Raw genomic sequence first — 18606 nt, 5'->3', positions numbered from 1 at the left:
CTTTTTTCTCACCAACACCATTTGAAGGCAGACACCTTATTGCTTGACTGTAAATATAGAAGTGATTCAGTTAACTACACGAGGAAGCCTTGCACTGACCTTGACTTTCCTTTGCCACACTTGATACAGAAGGTGCAGGAGTAAAAGCACCATTGAAACCAAGCCACAACTGTTTAAAGAATAAATACAGATGGAAAAGGGAAACACAAAACCAGTTTGGGCATGATCTCTATCCGAGGCTTTTAGGTTACATAAAATGGGAGTTGGACAGTATTTCAGGAAGGGGTTTGTTTCCTAAATTAGGGGAGAAACCATCGGAGAAACATCAAAAACTAGGAAATGGCATCTCGGAGAGGAAAGATGGTGCCAGTAAGGTAATTTTACTTCTCTAAAGATACAGGTGGTTCCCTGCTGCTTGTTGCTTGCTATCTTGTTCACAGGCTGGTGTTGGTAACCTGTGCGCATTGATAACCTGTGCTATGCATTGCAACTCGTTTCTGTGGATCTGCTTCCAGCAGAGATCTGTTAAGCAACAAAAAGGTTGCATTTCCCCCAGGCTGTATGCAGCATTGCTAGTAAGACATGTTTCATGGAGAATGCCTTGCTGGAAGCAGTGTAGAGGGAAGCCTGTGACCTCCAGGCAGGGAGCTGCAGTGGGTGGGCAGGACAGGGTGTGAAAGTGTTGCTATGCCTTCAGGATAGCCTTTGGGTGGGCTTGGCACACCTCAGTGCTGCACTGTCCATGCCTTCTTCCTACCCAGCACTCTGGAACAGTGCTTGTGGAGCACTGTGGCATGAGGAGAGCTCTTTGGATGAACCCCATGGAGGGAGAAGCTTTCTGCCTCCAAGGTCACTCAGCCATGTCTCAGCTTCTAAGGGTTGGCTCAGGCACCATCTGGGTCTCAGAGCCTGGTATGCATGCTCTACAATAAATACAAATCCACACATACCTCTGCAAAGCCCATTCACATAAGTGGCAAAGCAGTGGAAGTGTGCTCCTCAAGCTTGGTCACTCCCAGCGGGTGGACCTGGAAGCACGGGAGAGCCCGATTTCGTAAGAGAAATTCCTAGGTGGAGTTACGTGCTGAGAAACTTGTCAGGCTGCAACGTTTATCTTGTTTTGATGGTATTTTTTTGGTGGTGCTTCTTAGAAACCAAATGACTGCTTCCTTTCTGGCTCAACAAGGCACTCTTAAACAATACTAATCAAATGGTGTCAGCGTTTCCTTTTAAACGTTGCTTCTGACTCTCTTAAGAGGTGGGCTGCTACTTGAAGCCAGCACCCCGGCTCATTAAATCCAAAGGTGCTCCAGTTAGTCAAAACATCTGTTTCTATGCAACTTTGACTCTCACCTGTGTTTTGCTTTTGTTTGCAAATTACACAAGGTAGAAAGAAGAGTGTTTGTGTTTTGTTTTCCTTGCCAAAGGCAACAGTAATAGGAGCACACTACATGCTCTCCCTGTGCATGAGGGAAGGAGTGTCTCTGAAATAGGCTGCAGGGATGTATGGGTAACTGACAAAACTGTAGTGCTGCACTTAAGGGTAAGGAATAGAAGTGAATTGACTTTTTTGTTGCTTGTAACCTTTCAGTTGAAAACCCAGTCACATACTTCCTTTTTACCTCATACTTTATTTATGCTTTATGTTATTGTATTAGCTAACAGATTTTAAAATGCCTATATTTGGTTTTGAATGAACATATACCCCTAGCTGAACGATCAGCTGTAGGAATCTTGACTTTCATGGATTGGTTCTGTAGAGTTGTTTAGTCTTGCACCTTAGAAAATACCTTGAAGTCAAATATAGCTATTTTCCAAAGACAAGAGTATCTCTCCATACACAGCACCACCCAGTTCTGGGAAGTTTGGATCCACGCTGAATGTTGGTGGTTGTCTGTGAAAGATCGAGAAGATCAGTCTCTCTTATCTGAATTGCTCTAACCCAGCAGATATTCCTTCTTTTTGTGTTATGCCCATCATTGCAAATGACAGTGGCAAGCAGTGATAAAAAAGGCCTGCAAACATTGTACCTCAGCCCAAAACTGTTGCATACACAGAAGCAACCTCTTGAACTGAATCTGGGATTTTAGACTAATTTATCAACATGTCTCTTCACATGTAATCAAATGACAGTGTTTCAGCCATAACAGTCATCTATGGAAGGCACAGCTGGTCTCAATATCTGGAGCCAAAGGAGCTCTGTGGCTGTGTAATGAATAGCCACTCCTAGTATCCATACAACACACCCAGCCAGCTGGATGGAGGAGCTGGTGCTATAACCATATGGCTACCCGTTAAATACTAGTAGCAGATATTTTGTCTTAATGCATTGTGGCGTGCAAAAAAGCAGCATGTAACAAATGATACTGCAAAGGCATCATAATATGGCATTAGTCAGGGAATTAGTCCCACTGCTGGGTTTCCAGGCAGTTGCTAATGCCTGGAGTGCTTTTATCCTTGAAAATGCTCCATATCTTAAGTGAGACTCTTGTGCAATAGCAGTCTTTATCCATCTTGGCGGGGACAAAGTGATATTTTGTGCAAGCAACATGAAGTTATTATTAACAATAAGTGCACACTGCCACACAAGAAACCTACTTGTGGGCACACACAACAGGAATATATCTCTTTCTGCACCAAGACAGACATACACACGTGTGTGTGAGTGTGAACAGACATCTGTATTACTGGGTGTGTGCAGCAAAGCAGCCTTCTGCCTCCTCCTCTCCCCCTTCAAAGGTTATTTCCCGTAATTGTGCCCTACAGCAGCGACATCTGGCATAAGAGAAAGCCCTGACTAGCTCAGCCTCTGTCTGCTATGGGCAGACTCTCGTTAAGCACAATTAATGCCATGAACTGAAAACTTCATTTGCCATAAAGAAAACTCAGATTGTGCTGCGCGTTGGAAACACTGTAAGTGGGTGAAGCTACTTAACTAGTGCTAAGTAGAGGCTGCTGTCTCACAGCCTCCGTCAGTGAACCGGAGCAGGAGGTGTATGCACAGGCATCCGTAGTTATTGTCAGAGAAGGTCTTTTAGTAGAAAGCCTTAAGTCTAAAAATTTCTCTAGGGGTTCAGGAGGCAGTGCAGTAACTTTTCATCACTTACATATAAATGGTGCTTCATTATAACTAATTAATGAACAGAAAATGAGGGGATTTGTACAAATCCTGTTACAAAATCTATCGGTTTTTAAGGGGATTGGGCTAAAAGGCAGAAGAAAAGAATCATTGTCCTGGAGAATTAGGAAAAGAGTGGCAGCTGAGTGCTTTGCACATGATGGAGAGGCTGTTGAGATTTAAAATAGGATGACACTTTGTGTATTGATAGAAAATGAAGGAATGAGGGGGGTGGGCTGGGGCAATGCTGAGCATTCATCAAAACTCTGCTTAAAATACCTGACACACCTGGAGCAACATTTGACCAGAGATGAGTAAGTGGAATACTTATTAATTGAAATGACAGGAAAGAATTTGAGACTGTTGGGTTTTTATTGATGTTTGTCCAGCCGATTTTTACCTCTGTGAAAACCAAGAGACCAAGACAATTGTGTTGTTATTGTATCTTTTTCTTCTTGAGACCTACTTGTACATGCAGCCTTGTTGTGGGGTGAATTCATGGATCCTTGTTCCTTTTCCACCAGTGGTTCTGCAGAGGTCTCTATCTGAGGATAGAGCGCCTAAGTATGTCCTTTGGAGCCAGAGCTTGTCTTCCAAAGACCTGAGCAGGGCACAGGCCATTAGCTGTTTCATCTCACTGCAGGAAGGACAGGACCTAGGCAAGAAAAGACAGTTTTGCAATAAAATGAAAGATCAAAACAAGGTAGGAAGAAGCCATGAAGCAGTTAGGAAGGATGAGGCTAACCCACTGCAAGTTTCTAAGATTTTTGATTGAGTGGAGCTGGTCCCCTCTTCCCAGACTTACCCAAGTTATGTTTGGAGACTATTTACTGTGTACTTTTTGCATATGGATGGAAAAACCTACCTGCTCCAAGGAAGAGCAGATGAGTTTCAGGCTAATGTTTCACACTGCCAGCTTTTTCTCCAATGAATTGTGTGGTCCAACACATTATTTGGCATAAATATGTATGGTATTACTCCTATCCCCTAGGAGAAAAGAGAAAATGTAACACAGAAGCCATAATAAAACCCTTCCATATGGCTGATTAACTTCTTCATACAGCTGGTGAACAAGGAACATCTTCATGTGGCCAGGGCTGCCTGCGACTTTCCAGTTGGGACTGCGCCTCTCCGTTTTCTCTTTCCATTCCTGGAGCTCTTGTAGTGAAAAAGTCAGTGCACATCAGACCCAGATGTAGGTTTTATGAGAAGTTTGAGGAGGGAGGGGGAGACCAAGTGAGCAGATGAGAGAAGAAATTTTCCTCCATACCCAGCAGAAAGCATGCCAACGGGCGTTGTTCTGCAAGTGCTGAGACCCACCTGACCATGCATGAATAAACTTTGTTAAACTTTCACAAGGCCAGCATAGACTTCTCTGCTTCACAGCCTTGAAATCAACATGGCAAGAGAGCCTTTGAATGCCTGCGGATAGCGTCAGGGCTGCTCATCCATGCCTGATGCTGTGCCAGCAGTGCCCGAGCAGTGCTTGACCGTGCAAAGGAGGTTCTGGCAAGATGGACCAGGGTACAGCAGGGAGTGGGGTGCAAGGAGGGATGGGGCTGGTGGAGGGTCAGGAGGTGGCAGGGGCTGGTGCTGGTAGTGTGTGTGGGGGGGTTGTTGGTGCTGGATCCCGGGAGGCTTGGATCCATATTTGTGACAATTATTTATTATTTATTGCATTCTGCAATAGTACTTGGCAGGGCAATGCCTGAGAACTGGTTGTCTGAGAGGTGATTGATTTTGTGGCTGTGGTGGTACGGACTGCTCTGACACAAAGCGTCAGAAAGAGCATGATGTGAAAGGAGAACGGATTCTGTCCCTGAGTTTCCTTTTCCCACTGGGTTGTTGAAACTTTCTCCCATGTAAACAAAGCAGTTGCATGAGCATCCTCAGTTTCGTTTTTCCCTTCTGATGCCATTTCATGCAAAGGAAATGAGCTGCAAGTGTTTAGCTTGGCACTGTAACTTTGGTAATCGTATCCAGGGCATAAAGTAGCATGGGCTGGTGCTTAATCATTCACTCATTAGCTCAGTGTCGGTTGAGCTTGGAAGACAAATAGAGGGTAAGAAATTGTGTCAGCCTGTCTGAGAGGAGCAAGTATAAGACAGTTTGGGAAGGACAACATACTTTCTGGGCTTCTTGGTGCACTAGCTTATTTCCTTTCCAGCACAGCTGTTGCTGCTGCTGCTGCAACCAGTTTTGGAGAAAATGTCTGTATTTGAAGTGCCCATCTGCTTGCAGCTGTTGTCATCTTTTAATTGGCGTAATCCGGTCAGATGAGAGTAGCACAACTGTGACCATCTCCTGCACTGTCACCCGACTGCTAGCACCTTGTGAGTGTCATGCACTCTTTTTGTCCATATGCTTTCTGTATAAATACCTTCCTTATGTACCCAGGGAGTCCCCCAAGGGCTGTCTTTGCTTATGTGGCTGTACAAAAAGGATTTCTCCCATCTCAAGCTATGATTACTTACCAGTCAGGTAATTTCCAAAAGGGATGGGGATACATGAACACCATTGTAGATGCTGCTGGTAAGATCGTACCTGGAACACCATGTGCATTTCTGGCCACTCATGCTCCAAAAATATGATGTGAGACTGCAGTGGATGCAGGAGGGGAGTCTGCGTGGACAGCAGGGAGATGAAAGCCTGACATGTAATTTGAGATTAAATGCAGACTGGGATATATCAGAAGTTTATATATGCATCAGGGAAGGAAACAACAAGAGCAGTAGGTTACTAAACCAAATGGTCAGTACTGGAAAAAGAACAAACAGGGATGAAGTAGCCATTAGTAGATAGAGACTAGAAACTAGAAGCCAGCCCTTAAGGATCAGACTAATGCTTCCATGGCAACAGTGGGGACAAATTTTCTTAGTTGTTTTTATGATAGAGCTTGAATAAGTTCACAAAGAGGATGAACTGACGTGCTTTCCTGCCATAACAGGTGATGGGAACAGATGACACAGGAGATTTTGTTTCCTTCTTGTATCAGTCCATTCACAACATGCATTTATTAAAGTTCCTGAAGCAGTTTTTTAGTGGAGCCTGAGATACTGCAAATGGAAAGCACATTTGTGGATTTGAACTGTGCACAAACACTACTTCAAACTATGAGCTGAACAAGTTTCAGAAGAATAGGAGGGGGATGCCTAGCCAGTGGCTTGGTAGCTGACCACCCAAGGTAAACGCGGTGCTTAGGAGACTTCTGTGATGATGTACCCCTGGGTGATTATTTTGTTTGTTCAGATGGAAGTTGAATCCAGCCAGACATGAAACACTTTTTTTTTTTTTTCTTTTTACTGAGATTGCTTTTCAGCCATATCACCAGACAGACAACCAAAACCAGCACGGCCAGGGAGGAGGTGAGCGGGAATACACCAACTCCTTTAGGACTGGCTTGTAGTGCCAAGTGACGATAGCTGCCTGCTCTCCTTGCGTCAGTATCAAACCATAGTGCCAGCACCATTCTAAGTGCTGTTGGGCTAATGAAAAGACTTTTTTTCATGGTGATGCTGCACATGATCCCGACTGTGGTTATATAAGTGTTTGTGATATTTTCTGCCAAACCTCAAAAGGTTGCACTTTCGTGATTAGTGCAACACTTCTTGTGTAGACAGCCCAGGGCCAAGTTTGGCATACTACCTATGGAGGGACACCCTAGAAAAGCTGAGAAGGAGAATTGTTAGGCAGTCACTCAGTATCTTCCAGGACAGCCAATTTACATCCAGCCCACACTACCTTCTTATGTGGATGTGTTCCTCTTGTTCTTTTTATACTGGGTGTCTCAGAGGTACTGAGTTAGGAAGCTATATATATAAAAAATCCAGGTTACAGTGAAGAATTTGAGGGAGTTTCCTCTTCTACTAATTGTTTCAGGATTTTTGTCATCTTTCCCACTTCTAAAGTGTTTGGCTTTTGGTCTTGCAGAGGTTAAAAGGTGGGCAAGCAGCAGTTGGATCTCATTTGAAAAGAACATGAGTGAGAATTCAGGATATCCTGCTTAGGGAGAGCCATGTGAATACCAGTGAATGAGCCAGCCTGAAGCTCATTGCACTGTACAGTTAGATACCCATTTAATTCCGTGTGTTCTGAGCCATGCCTTAAAACCACAGGTTGCTGAGATCCCAGAGCTAGACTGTGGCTTGCAAAATGTCTTCTTCCTGCATTTTTGGTGGCAAGATTTGTTTGACAACATGCAAGTAAGCTCTTACAGATCTTCACCAAGCCAAGTCATTTTCTATACAATGTGAAAATAATTCATGCCTCTGTATCATCACTAGTTATATCCCATGCACAGAATGATGTATTCAAGGGAACTTACGCATCCAGTGCCTGGATAAGATCTTAGTCTTCATGATCTCATGCATTCCTTCTGAGAAATGTAGTCAAAAGAGCCACACTCATATATAGGTACATTGCAGAACATTTGGACAGACTTACCTTTTTCTTACACTCTTTCTTACTGCTTTTCCTTTCAGAGAGTAGAAAATTCTGCTCCTCAGGTTTCTGCTGGGTATGTCAGTTAATCTTTCCAGACAGTGTTAGTCTAGCCCATAGTCACCTAAATAGCCATTTTTTTAAAAAAAAAAAAGCTTGCTTTTTCAGAATAAAGGCTTTTTCTGTGATGGGATAAGCTCTTCTAAATATTGAGAAAATTATTTTGTACTGAGCAATGTGTTGCCTATGCTCTTCTTGAAATACTCCTTACAGCATTAGTCCTTGAAGCACCAAGTATCAGCTGATGTTGTAATCACTACACACTGGGTTCTCCCAGAGATGGCACTTTTTTGTTAGGAGGATGGACATTTAATAATAATAGCAGTGTTGTATCCAAAGAATTTCCTATTCAGTCCTGCGGTTCTTCTTATTGCAATATTGTGCTCATGAATTTCAGTAATTACAGATTGAGACTAGGCAGGATTAGACTCCTGAGTACTTTTGCCCAAAATTCAGATCATCAAACGACGTATTTTGCTGTTGCCAAACCCTGCAATTATTTGAAGTCTTTGAGTGCCTATTTCCAGGACTGAGAGAGTCTCAGGCTCCTATATAGCAGTGTCCTGTGCCAGCCAGGCTACATTCTGTACAACAGGTACGAATCCAGTTTTCTACCTTTTGTAAGTTAAAAGCAGAGCACAGTGATGCATTATTTCTCACAGCAGTTTTGTGTCTGCGCATTGCATACCACATGGACAAAAACAAAGGCATTTCAGGAATTTTTAAATGTCTTGGTGTCAGATGTCAGAAATGGTGAGCAGAGGAAGGGGAGCTGATGTCTTCCTCACACTGCTGGGACTGTATCTGCAGTACACTCTCCTGCAAAGACATAGCATTTCAGTGGATCACCAAGAGACCAGGAAAATGCAGTGAACCATTTTAACAGGGAGTAAAATGAAAATTGAAAGTCTTGTGTGTCTTTTTCTCTTGGGTTCTCTGAATATCAAAATAAAAAAAGATATATAATATGGGTACTTCTCTCACATGCTGATTTTATGCGAAATATTTTTTCTGCATTCTTCAAATTAACAAGTGTCCTCATAAGCATACTTTTTACACAGAACTTGCAAAATATGCTGTAAACACCGTTCTGATAAAATGCATGGTGAGATTAAGTGATTTTTCCCAAGATGTCAGAGCCTGGGATTGGATTTGATCTCAAAAATTCCAGTCTAGTATTTTAGCCACATGCATTTTTCACAGCAGGAGGTTTCATGTCTTTGATGCAGTGTCTCATCATCTTTACTCATGGACAACTGGAAGACTAACAACTTTTATGGCTTCATCAGTTTGAGTAAGTTCTTAACCTTATCCAAAGGCTTTGTATTTACTGGGAAATAAAAGGAGGTGTAGAAAGGCAGCACTGGTAAATCCTGTGCTGTCAGAGTCTCACAGGAAGTCGAATGACCCTTGCTTGAGAAACACAAACCACAAAATGTGGGTGTGATATTTATTGGTATGTGCTTTGCATTCTCCTGTGAGGACTGACTGCATTTTGCATCACTACTGTAAATCCTGCCAGCCTTTTCCAAGATTTCAACACTAACTCTTCTGAAAATGATCTGCTGGAGAGAAACGCTGTGAGGGTTAGTGTTTTGACTTCTGACTGAATCCTGGAAAGCTCTCCCCTGGTGTTAATGATTTCTGGTAAGAGGGAAGAAGGATGGGCTTTCAGACGCAGTGGGCATTCATTAGCATGTACCGTCAGTGTCAGTAGACCCCCGCTTGGATGGCACAGTCATATCTCTTTCGTATATCTGTTTGTTCGCTTTTTCTCCCTGAAGACAAGTCAACAATTGCATTAACTTTCTGACCATGGTATGGGAATGTTTATATTAATTTCCTGACATCAGCAGCTCTACGATCTCTTGTTTAAAATCGGCTAGAGGAGGAGAGCTGTTTCAGTAGTCCTGTCTTTTTTAGTAAAAAGAAAGGGGAGGAAAGCCCAAAGTGAAAGAGGAAAGCTTACTTTTGCAGAGCAGGTTATATTTGTATGGGTGCCAGGTCACAAAAGTTCAGATTATGTCTTTTAACTGTTTACCTGTATGAATATTTCTTAATGCAAAAGATGTAAAAGCAGCTTTTAATGTGTTGTTCACAGTTAATTAGCTATCCTAACTATGGCTGATACATCACAGTATTTTTGGCTAGCAGTTTCTGAGCTATTCAAGAGCACTTGGTTAATTTGCTAGGAAAATCAAAGATCAGAGGACTTCTTTCTAAGAAGCTTGTTTAATATTTTATATTAGGCCAAAACATTTTGTCATTAGGATTTTCTTTGGGATCTTCTTGGTTTCAGGTGTTTTGGCAGACTTAGTTCACTGTTAAGTCTTCAAAATCATATCTTAGTACTTAGGTTGATGCGTTCTGTATCTATATATTCTCATTTACCTTCAGAATTAAATCCTGTGCTATAGACTTGTAGGTAATGAGCAAGGCACACAAGCTTTAACAAAAAGAGGAAGATATTAAGAGGCTACAAGATGAAGATGCATGTGGACAGGCTTGTTTCCATTCCATGGCAGTTGTTTGCATATCTGGCCATGGGAAGGTTTAAAGGATGTGTGGAATGGCTGTTTCTCACCAAAATCTGCATTTCTACCCTTGGCCATGCTGAAGTAACTCAATGTTACTTCAGCAGAAAGCACTGCAACTATTTTGTGTTTGTAATATAAGTTCTCCTGTAATGCATGTTAGAGTCATGCCCAGATACTGAGTAATCGGATTTGCCATTTGGTCTTCTTGTGGTTGTTATAAAAACATACTAATTCGTGAAATACTAGCCATGGTCCCTGGGTTTGTTCTGGCTTAAATCACTTTCAGCTGCTGAAGAAATAACCAAAGTCATTTGTTGCTTCCAAAATTGACTTTAGAAGTGTCAGAGCAAGAGGTCAAAATACAGAGAGGTGAAGGAAAGGAGAGCTGCTTCCACGACTGGTCATTGAGGAAAGCCATCTCAGTAAGCTGAGCAGAAGCCACGGTTTTATGTACTGTGCAGTCAAGGTTATGCAGACATTGTTAATGCCACTGCTAAGTGATGTATGTAGTGTATGATTTCGATAATTTTAAACAGATATGCATTTTTACATACTTTGAATTGGTGCCATGTCTGTGTTAATTGTGTATGTGCAGCAAATACGGGTGTAGTAACAAAATTCTCAGCTAAGCTGGAGCTCAAGTGTGTGTTTGCTGTTTGCCAAGTACTTTGTGAAATCAGCAGTTCATTACTTGTCTAGGTTTTTTTCAAGGCTGTCTGTCACTTCACTGTCAAGAAGACAAAATATTTATGAGGAGATACATTTTCTCAGAGAATGTTTTTAACAGAATCACCGCATGTGTGAGAGTGCTTCTGCTGGTATTTGTGCTGCAGTAGGACTTGCAGAACTGCGTTATGGACTATTTTCAGTACTCTGAGCTGATGGGGGAACAGCGCTGTGCACAAGCACCTCAGTTCTCTGCTAGAAGTAGCTGTAGAGACAAGTCTTGCACAGTTCTTCCTGCATCCCTGTAATTTATTTGGGTAGGATTGCAGCAGAACAAGTACTGGAGGTAAAATATTGAGGATCACTGAGTCAGATTTGAGTCAATACAAATCTGAAATTACTTCTTTTTCCTTTACCGAAGGAAAAAAAGCACCAGGGTAAGTTAGCTACTTGATCTGTGTGGCTGGATTTGCATTGGTGATGGTTTGTGAGTACAAACAACTGCCATAAAAGATAAGCAAATGCGGCCATGGTGTGCATACAGCATCCCACCATTTTCTGAGCAGCAGAAGGGTACAGAAGTACCATTTCAGTCCATCACTGAAATATCAATGTAGAAAATAGCAGAGCTTTACTCTTTTACGAGTTTAATGTCTTGTAGACTAGACCTTGGTCTCTGACTGCAAAAACTGACAATCCTTTAAGGAAAACGACCACAAGCAAGGCTGTGGCATATCGTATTTCGGGTGTTGCAAAGAGCTCGCTTGAGTGTATTTTGGAGAAAACCTTTCAGTCTTATTTATGGTGGTAACTTTATTTACCATAGTGGTTTTATCATGAGAGTGTTTGTTCAGCAAAATCGTGCTGATTGCTAAGTAGAGGTCAGGGTGCTGGAGACAGGTAAGGGGAATCCCTGCTGACAGAAGGAAAAAGTATTTCTTTTGAGCCAGGCTAAAAGATAATAGCAAAAATAAAAAATGCAAAGCTACAGATGGTCTCTGGTAGCTGCTTCTGGACTTGTGATGCAGAGTCAAATGCCAGCAGTGGAAATACAAACAAACTCAAGATTTGCAGGGGAGGGAGCGACTCTGCCGTGACGTGCTGTCCACCATCGGCTCCTCTGAGTGGGAGGTTCAAAGGTTATCATCCTATTTATGCTAATTGCATTTGAGCTAAGCTCTTCCCAAGAAAAAGCTTCTTATTGAATTAGTTATTCAGTTCCTCGGGGTGCAAGTGGAATGGCTATAACGCTCTTAAAGTCTGCTCGGGAGGCCCTTGAAGAGTACAACTAAAGGATTTCTCTCAATTTAAGCATCCCTCAGATGAAAAGCAACGAGGAGACCTGAGAGACTTGGCGTGCCTTTTGCTATTTAGTCTGTCTACAGAGGGGGCCAAACATGTTCAGGTACACAGCACCCTGGCAGGTCCTCTGCTTGTCCATGGAGCAGGGGCTGAGGGTAAGAACAATTTATTTTCATAATATTGTTAAACAAGCATAATTTGAAATCTTAAGACAATGCTGTAAAGGGGAGGCAATGTCAGAGCTACCTACACTGAAAATGAAGGATCTTAGGGATGTGTAATGTTTATTCCTTCATTGTGTATTTCCGTGTTGCTGTTACTTGTGGGAACAAGTCAGAAGAAGCTGTGTGAAAACATGTTGTGTGTGTTTATATGTCTCTGCATTTATATTCAGACTGCAAACATGTCACTGTGCACCTCTGTATATATGAAAATACTGTTAAGAATTTTCATTTGCATAGGGGAAATGCATTCCTCTTTTACCCTAGGCTTTTGAAAGGTTTATAGGCACAAATTAATTAATTAAACCTCATAGCAGTCTTAGGAGGTGCATGTTAAGGTAGGATTGCAGCCTGGATAAATTATTTTATTCAAGGTCATGCAGCAAGTCAGCAGCAGATAGGAGAATGAAATCCAGATCTTCTGAGTCCCTCTAGTTGCTTAATACCTTTTAGTTGTCTTCTAAATTGGATTTTCTTCAAGACTGTAGGCCTTGAGGACTTATGAAAGTACAACAATTAACTGTAGCAGAGTAGAACAACTAATGGACATGACTGACATCTGAAAAGTGTACATTTAAATCAACTTGGCCTGACATTATTTGTACACTTATTCTCGCAGTACATTGCAGTATTCTTTTCCATGAAAGCAGTCTACTAGTCTCTGATGGCATTTAATATGAAAGAGTTACTTTGCAATTCAAAAATACCTCTTACGTTTCATCAACTCTCCTGATTTTATCACAAGTCTTGAAATATTTGGCATGGTTTTTCTTTCCAAAAATGCCAAATGCAGGAATACCTTTAATTTTTGAAAATAGGTTTCTAGCCTCAAAAGTTTCAAAGAAATACTGTAAAATATGGCTTCTAAATACTACCCCCTGATTTTCCTCTTTCTGCCCCCCAATGTCCCTTGAAAGAGGCAAATTAAAATTAAAATGCTATTTGTATAATTTTGTATTTACAACTTGCAAGACTTGTGTCTCACTAGCTCTTATGATTTTTGAAGATTGATCTTTTTTATCAGTCTCTCTCAAAAGCACATACTTGGAAACAGAATGATCAAGGTCTGCATATGCAGCTGTTTTTCTGTACAAGGATAGGTTGCTTTTGTTGTTGCTAAATCCATTTTGACTATTTCCTTTCTAATCCTTTTATTTTAAGGCATCCAAACTATAGAGATTGTGTAGATCACTTATCAGTCATTATGTAATCTTCTTTGGTATGGAGGTGAGATTTTGTGCTGTCAAATTGGTGGCACCAGGACTTCCAAAGTGCTGGTATTTGTGCAGAGTCCCCCCCTGGAATGGGCTCTCTGGGATGTTTGTGGGATCTCCTTCAGTAGAGGTTTTAGTTTTTTAACTATGCCTTACTATATTCTAAACACTTACTTCTGGGTAAACATAAATCTGCAATATATGTGGTACTGGATTTCACAGTTAGCAAGTCTCTAAACACTGTGTTTTTGCAGAAGCTTCTCTCTTCTTTTTGCCCCTGGTGTCTTAATCAAGTATTACAGAAAACAATATTCAGGAAGTCTGTGAAGAGCTTTTTTGTCCTGGTTCTGTTTTAACATAGACAGCTCTGTAGTCATAAGTTACAGCATATCTGAGACACCCAGTACATTATCAGAAGCTGTAGATGAAGAGAAAATTTGGCCGTGTGTCCAGTGGATCTCTGAAGACATGGCATTCTTCATTGAATTGTATGCAGTGCAGAGCTGTTATAGTACTAGAGCAATGGTAATAAATTTTGGATGTTTGGATCCAAATGCATTAAGGTGTCAGAAAGCAGAATCCCAGCATTGTCTGCAGTTCAGTCTCTGGGCTTCAATTCAGGGTATTTCCGAAGCCAAAAATGAAATAGGGTGCCTGGGGTACGCTCACATCAAATGAAATCAAATGCCCACTTTCTGTCAAAAAGGTTGAAAGATTAAATACTTTTACTGTCCTTGCAGTACAATCTCGTGGTTATGATACTAGCTCAAACAGGAATATGTGTATCTGTGTTCTACTTTAAATCCATGGCAACTTCAGTGAAGTAAGTGGTACCTTCAGCTTTCTGTCTTTCATTGCTTACTCAAAAACAGGCAGAGATGGCTTCCCCCTAATAAGTGATACTGCACCCCATATGGATGAAGTCATGCCTGCTATGACTACGCCAGGCTATGAAGTCCTAAGATGTAGAAGCTGTCCACAGCCCCTGCTTTACAATTCTGCCTTGTACATGTTGAAAACAAACAATACAGTTTAATATAAATATTTGTTTCTGTAAGTCATTTGCACTTCTCTATTACAAGGATAAATTTTACATTACCTTTTGCCTATGCAGTGTTGTACATAAATATTTATTAAATCCTATTAATTAGACAGCTGATGAGAGTACACGATTGACCTTTCTGGAGGAAGGCTGCAGTATTTCATCTCTACTCTTAGGTAAGCCTGTGGTCCAGCCAAAATCAACATTAAGCATTTCATACTTGGAAGACTGTCCAGCTCACCTTTGACTTGCATGAAAGCAGTGGTCAGCATTCAGGCTTACAGCCTGCTCCTGCTGAAGTCAACAGCAAAACTCTCCTTGGTTTGAAGTGGTGCAGGTTCAGGTGTATGAAGATAATGTGACAGTAGTTTGAAGGTACTACTTATAGTGATACCAGAAGGGGAGAGGTTTAGTCGAAACATTATTGCTAGGGACTTTGGAGTTACCACAGATATGATCAGTGAAAAGGCAGGGCCACCTCTAGTCTCTTGGTACATAGCAGAACTGTTCTAAGACTAATTAGGGGCACATTCAGGCAGTGCTGTATTACTAGTAATTTGATTTAATGAATGCTGCTCATTTAAAAAGCTGTAATTTGTGCTCAGCCCTTAGGAAGTAAGGAGGAACTGCAGGAACATAAATTCCCTAAAGCAGAGGCACAGGCTTTCCAGGTGTGTGACTAAAGGACGTCATAAGCCTTACCAGAAACAAATAAAGACTGTAGAGTTCTGCAGTTGCTCTGTCAGCTTTGGAATTCTGAATTTTACTGAACTGATGAGTATCGACTGTTTGCACAAGATCATTTTGAATTTAAGGTCAGATAAAACTGAAAGAACCTTACTGGTAAAGGTGGATGCGATCCTTTAATTTTGCTGGGGGCATTTTGCTTGGCTGGGTGGTGTTTTTTCTTTATACATACAGCTGTTTGTTCTAGCATATCTAGCTTTTAGTACTTTATTAGGGGATGTGGTAAAGGCAAGATTTGAGAGAAATATTCAAGTTATGATTACACACAGATAATCTGTTTCTAGCTGATGGTTCCCAGATTCCAACTACCACCTATTAACTCCGGCACAGAAAACAAGTAAATTTTCATACCTAACCATTATGTCTTCAGTGACTCAGATGAATTAACTCATGGCTTGTTCTCTTCAGAGTACAAAGCTGTTACAATTTCCTGGCATTTTTCAGGAAGGAGGCTCTTGAGAGTGATATGTAACATAACTCTCCAGCTCTTATAAGAACATGTGTTCCCAGGCAAATAAATAGCCCTGCACAGTGAAAAATTATCATCTGTGTCTTACAACTGAAGTGGTGTTTTCAGACTGGTAATTTGTCTTAGTAACAAGTGAATACAAAAACATCCTAGGAGGAGCCGATTTATGCTTAACAATATGCAGTAGCAGAAGATGACTCTCTGATTGCATAGATTTGGATCAGGTACTGCCAGTTCTCTTCTCAGCATACAAGGTCCTAGCAAAGCACTTCAGTGTCCAACAACACAAACAAAAGAAAGGGCAATGAACGCCCAGCATGGCTGGATGGTACTTGCTTGCACGTAAGTGGTTCTGTCCTCTCTGTGCTGCCAGGTTTTTTAATTCTGTTCTGAGTGGTGGAATAGTGAGCATTTCTCTGAAACTCTCAGTTCATGCAATTGAAGGAGCATAGAAGAATTTCACCTTGCTTTAAAAATAATTAAAAGTTTCTAGCTTTTTCTGGTTGCAGAGAAAAGGTTGCAAAAAAGTCAGGCTGACCTCTAAGGGCTTAAGAAGCATGAGGAAGATGAAAAGGACTATATAGGTACATTTTTGTGCTTTTAAATGGCATTTCTTGGCTTTCTGGGACTTCAGTAATGACGTCTGAGCAAATGGAATTAGTTTTATTGATGTGGGATTAGGGAGGTTTAGTACCATCAAGTGCCGGCAATACTTGTTTGTGCACATTATTATATAGACAGACAATATAGAAGCACTCGCAGCCCTTTGTTTTTCATATGACCAATGAGCAAACAATTACATTTTTAGTAGATTGAAGAGGAGGCTTGTGAAAATGGGAATTGAATGGTTGTCCTTTAAGGATTTGGGGGTGATGTTTCCAGGCTGCATCTTCAGCAGAAGACATTTTCAGTTTTCTGTTGAAAACTATAAATGTTATTTGTTAATTCAATTTTTCTAAATAAATAAATTTTAAAAAATTCTTAAACAACTACTGTTTTCTTGTACATTCTTGGAATTCAAAATTCATAAGAATTAGCATGTTAAAATAAGATTTTTAATGGGGTTGGAAAGCAAAAATACAAGCAAGCATACTTTAAATGAAAGATTACTGAGAGGAAGAGGTAAGGTCCCATACTGAAGTCTTGTGACACTCATCTGGTTGCCCTTGAGCAGCCCAGCAATTTCACATCAAGAAATCTTGTTCCAAAATTAAAGAAATGCAAATGAGCAAAACACAGTAATTTGAATTAATAAATCTGGGACCCCAATATCTAATTACAGAAGCATCTTCTAACAACAAGAAGGCCTGACTCTTTGTATAGTTCTTTACTCTTTAGGTTGTAATAATACCCCCTGTTAATTTTCAGCAACATAATTTTAACTGTGCGCTTCAAAATAAACCTGTACTTCTGTCAAGGCCTTAGTGCCCTTTGGCTTTTCTAATTATTTTCTTCACTGTAAAATATATCTGCATTGATACTGAGCATCACTGTTGGCCAAATGAGAAATATTGTCCTCAATATTCTGGCTTCAGTCTGCTTGGAGATTTCTGGGTAATTTTTGAATGCAACTTCAGAGCAAATCCAGGGAATAGTCTAGGCACCAAAGCATGAATTTTGCCTATACTACTAAAAATCAGGAAACCAGAATCCAAGAAATGGGAGCTCCAGACATCCACAGAACTTACTACAAACATCAAAAAATTGCTTAACATGTTGCAGAGTATCATGCATTCATCTTGGTTGAGCTTAGCCTGGATTTAGGATTTAAATCTTAACACCCTGCATGTAGGAATCCCAATCATTTGTCTTGTGGGGCAGAAAGGAAATAATGGTGTCAGCAGACCCTAGAAATGATGGAAGAATGGAAGAACCTGAACCAAAGGGAGGGATGAGGGATAAACAGACCTATCCATCCAGAAACAGAAGGTGTAGGAAGACCTTATGAAATAGAGGTCCCAGTGTCCTCAGTGTAAAGAGACTGGAGAAGCAGAAGAAAAGCAGTCATCAACTGGGGGAAAGAAGGAGTGATGGTATCAGCAGGTTCCCTGACCAGTAACCAGAAACTGGCCAGCAGAAGTGTCTTAATCTGTTTTGAGCTGACCACCATGTTCACTGTCCTCGTTCAGTGAGAAGGACTTTCAGGGCCCTTTCTCAAGACAGTTATAACTATATGTTTAAGCATGATGCTGTGTACCTTCACTGCTATTTTTCTGGCAGTAATAAGAACCAGATTCTGATGATATGTTCATATTCTGGGCCCATTTTGGTATAAATTCTAAATAATTAAAACTTGGCTTCAGTTCCCATTAGAAGATTCTTACTCATTTTGTGTGGGGAAAGCATACCTGGACTTAAGGAGAAAAATTGGAGCTTTTGCTGAAGTCAATTTTTTATCATAATTCCCGGAAGAAGAACTTGTCCAAGCCATGGCAATCATCAGGCAAAAAAGTTCTTGAGCAAAGTCACAATAAAATACATCATTAATCATAACCCACCCACATCCAGGCTCCATATCAGCAGACAGTTCACTGGAGGAAGGAACAGTAATGTTGGTATTCATGACTCATTATATGCACGGGTTATAAGGTTTAAACATGTGATCACATTATGACTGGCATTGTGACATAGACCACTGGATTTCCCTAAATTGACTTCTGTTTGGATTAGAGCTTATCTTTTAGAAAAACATCCAGTTTTGATTCCACATGTCCTGCAAGGGAGCAGTCATCACAGCCTGTATTAAATTGTTCCCTTCATTAATTATGCTCACTGCTAACAGCTTCCTGT

At 41.0% G+C, this 18606-nt stretch overlaps 1 protein-coding gene across 10 annotated transcripts in view; it reads left to right on the top strand.

Moving 5' to 3' along the window:
• Positions 1-18606, top strand: part of PALM2AKAP2 (PALM2 and AKAP2 fusion) — a 270772-nt gene that overhangs the window by 200109 nt on the left and 52057 nt on the right. For 2 of the 10 annotated variants that reach the window (XM_074811966.1, XM_074811964.1), the window contains exon 1: positions 12055-12278. The exons of the other annotated variants lie outside the window; for them this stretch is intronic. In XM_074811966.1, the coding sequence (XP_074668067.1) occupies positions 12219-12278 (60 nt within the window). In that variant the 5' untranslated portion in view covers positions 12055-12218. Of the gene's footprint in view, positions 1-12054; positions 12279-18606 lie in introns of those variants that run through there. 10 annotated transcript variants of the gene reach the window in all.

The sequence above is a fragment of the Strix aluco genome, chromosome Z (assembly GCF_031877795.1).
Source record: "Strix aluco isolate bStrAlu1 chromosome Z, bStrAlu1.hap1, whole genome shotgun sequence".
NCBI lineage: Eukaryota > Metazoa > Chordata > Aves > Strigiformes > Strigidae > Strix > Strix aluco.
The sequence above is the reverse complement of the archived record's forward strand: the minus strand, read 5'-3'. Positions and strand labels throughout refer to the sequence as shown.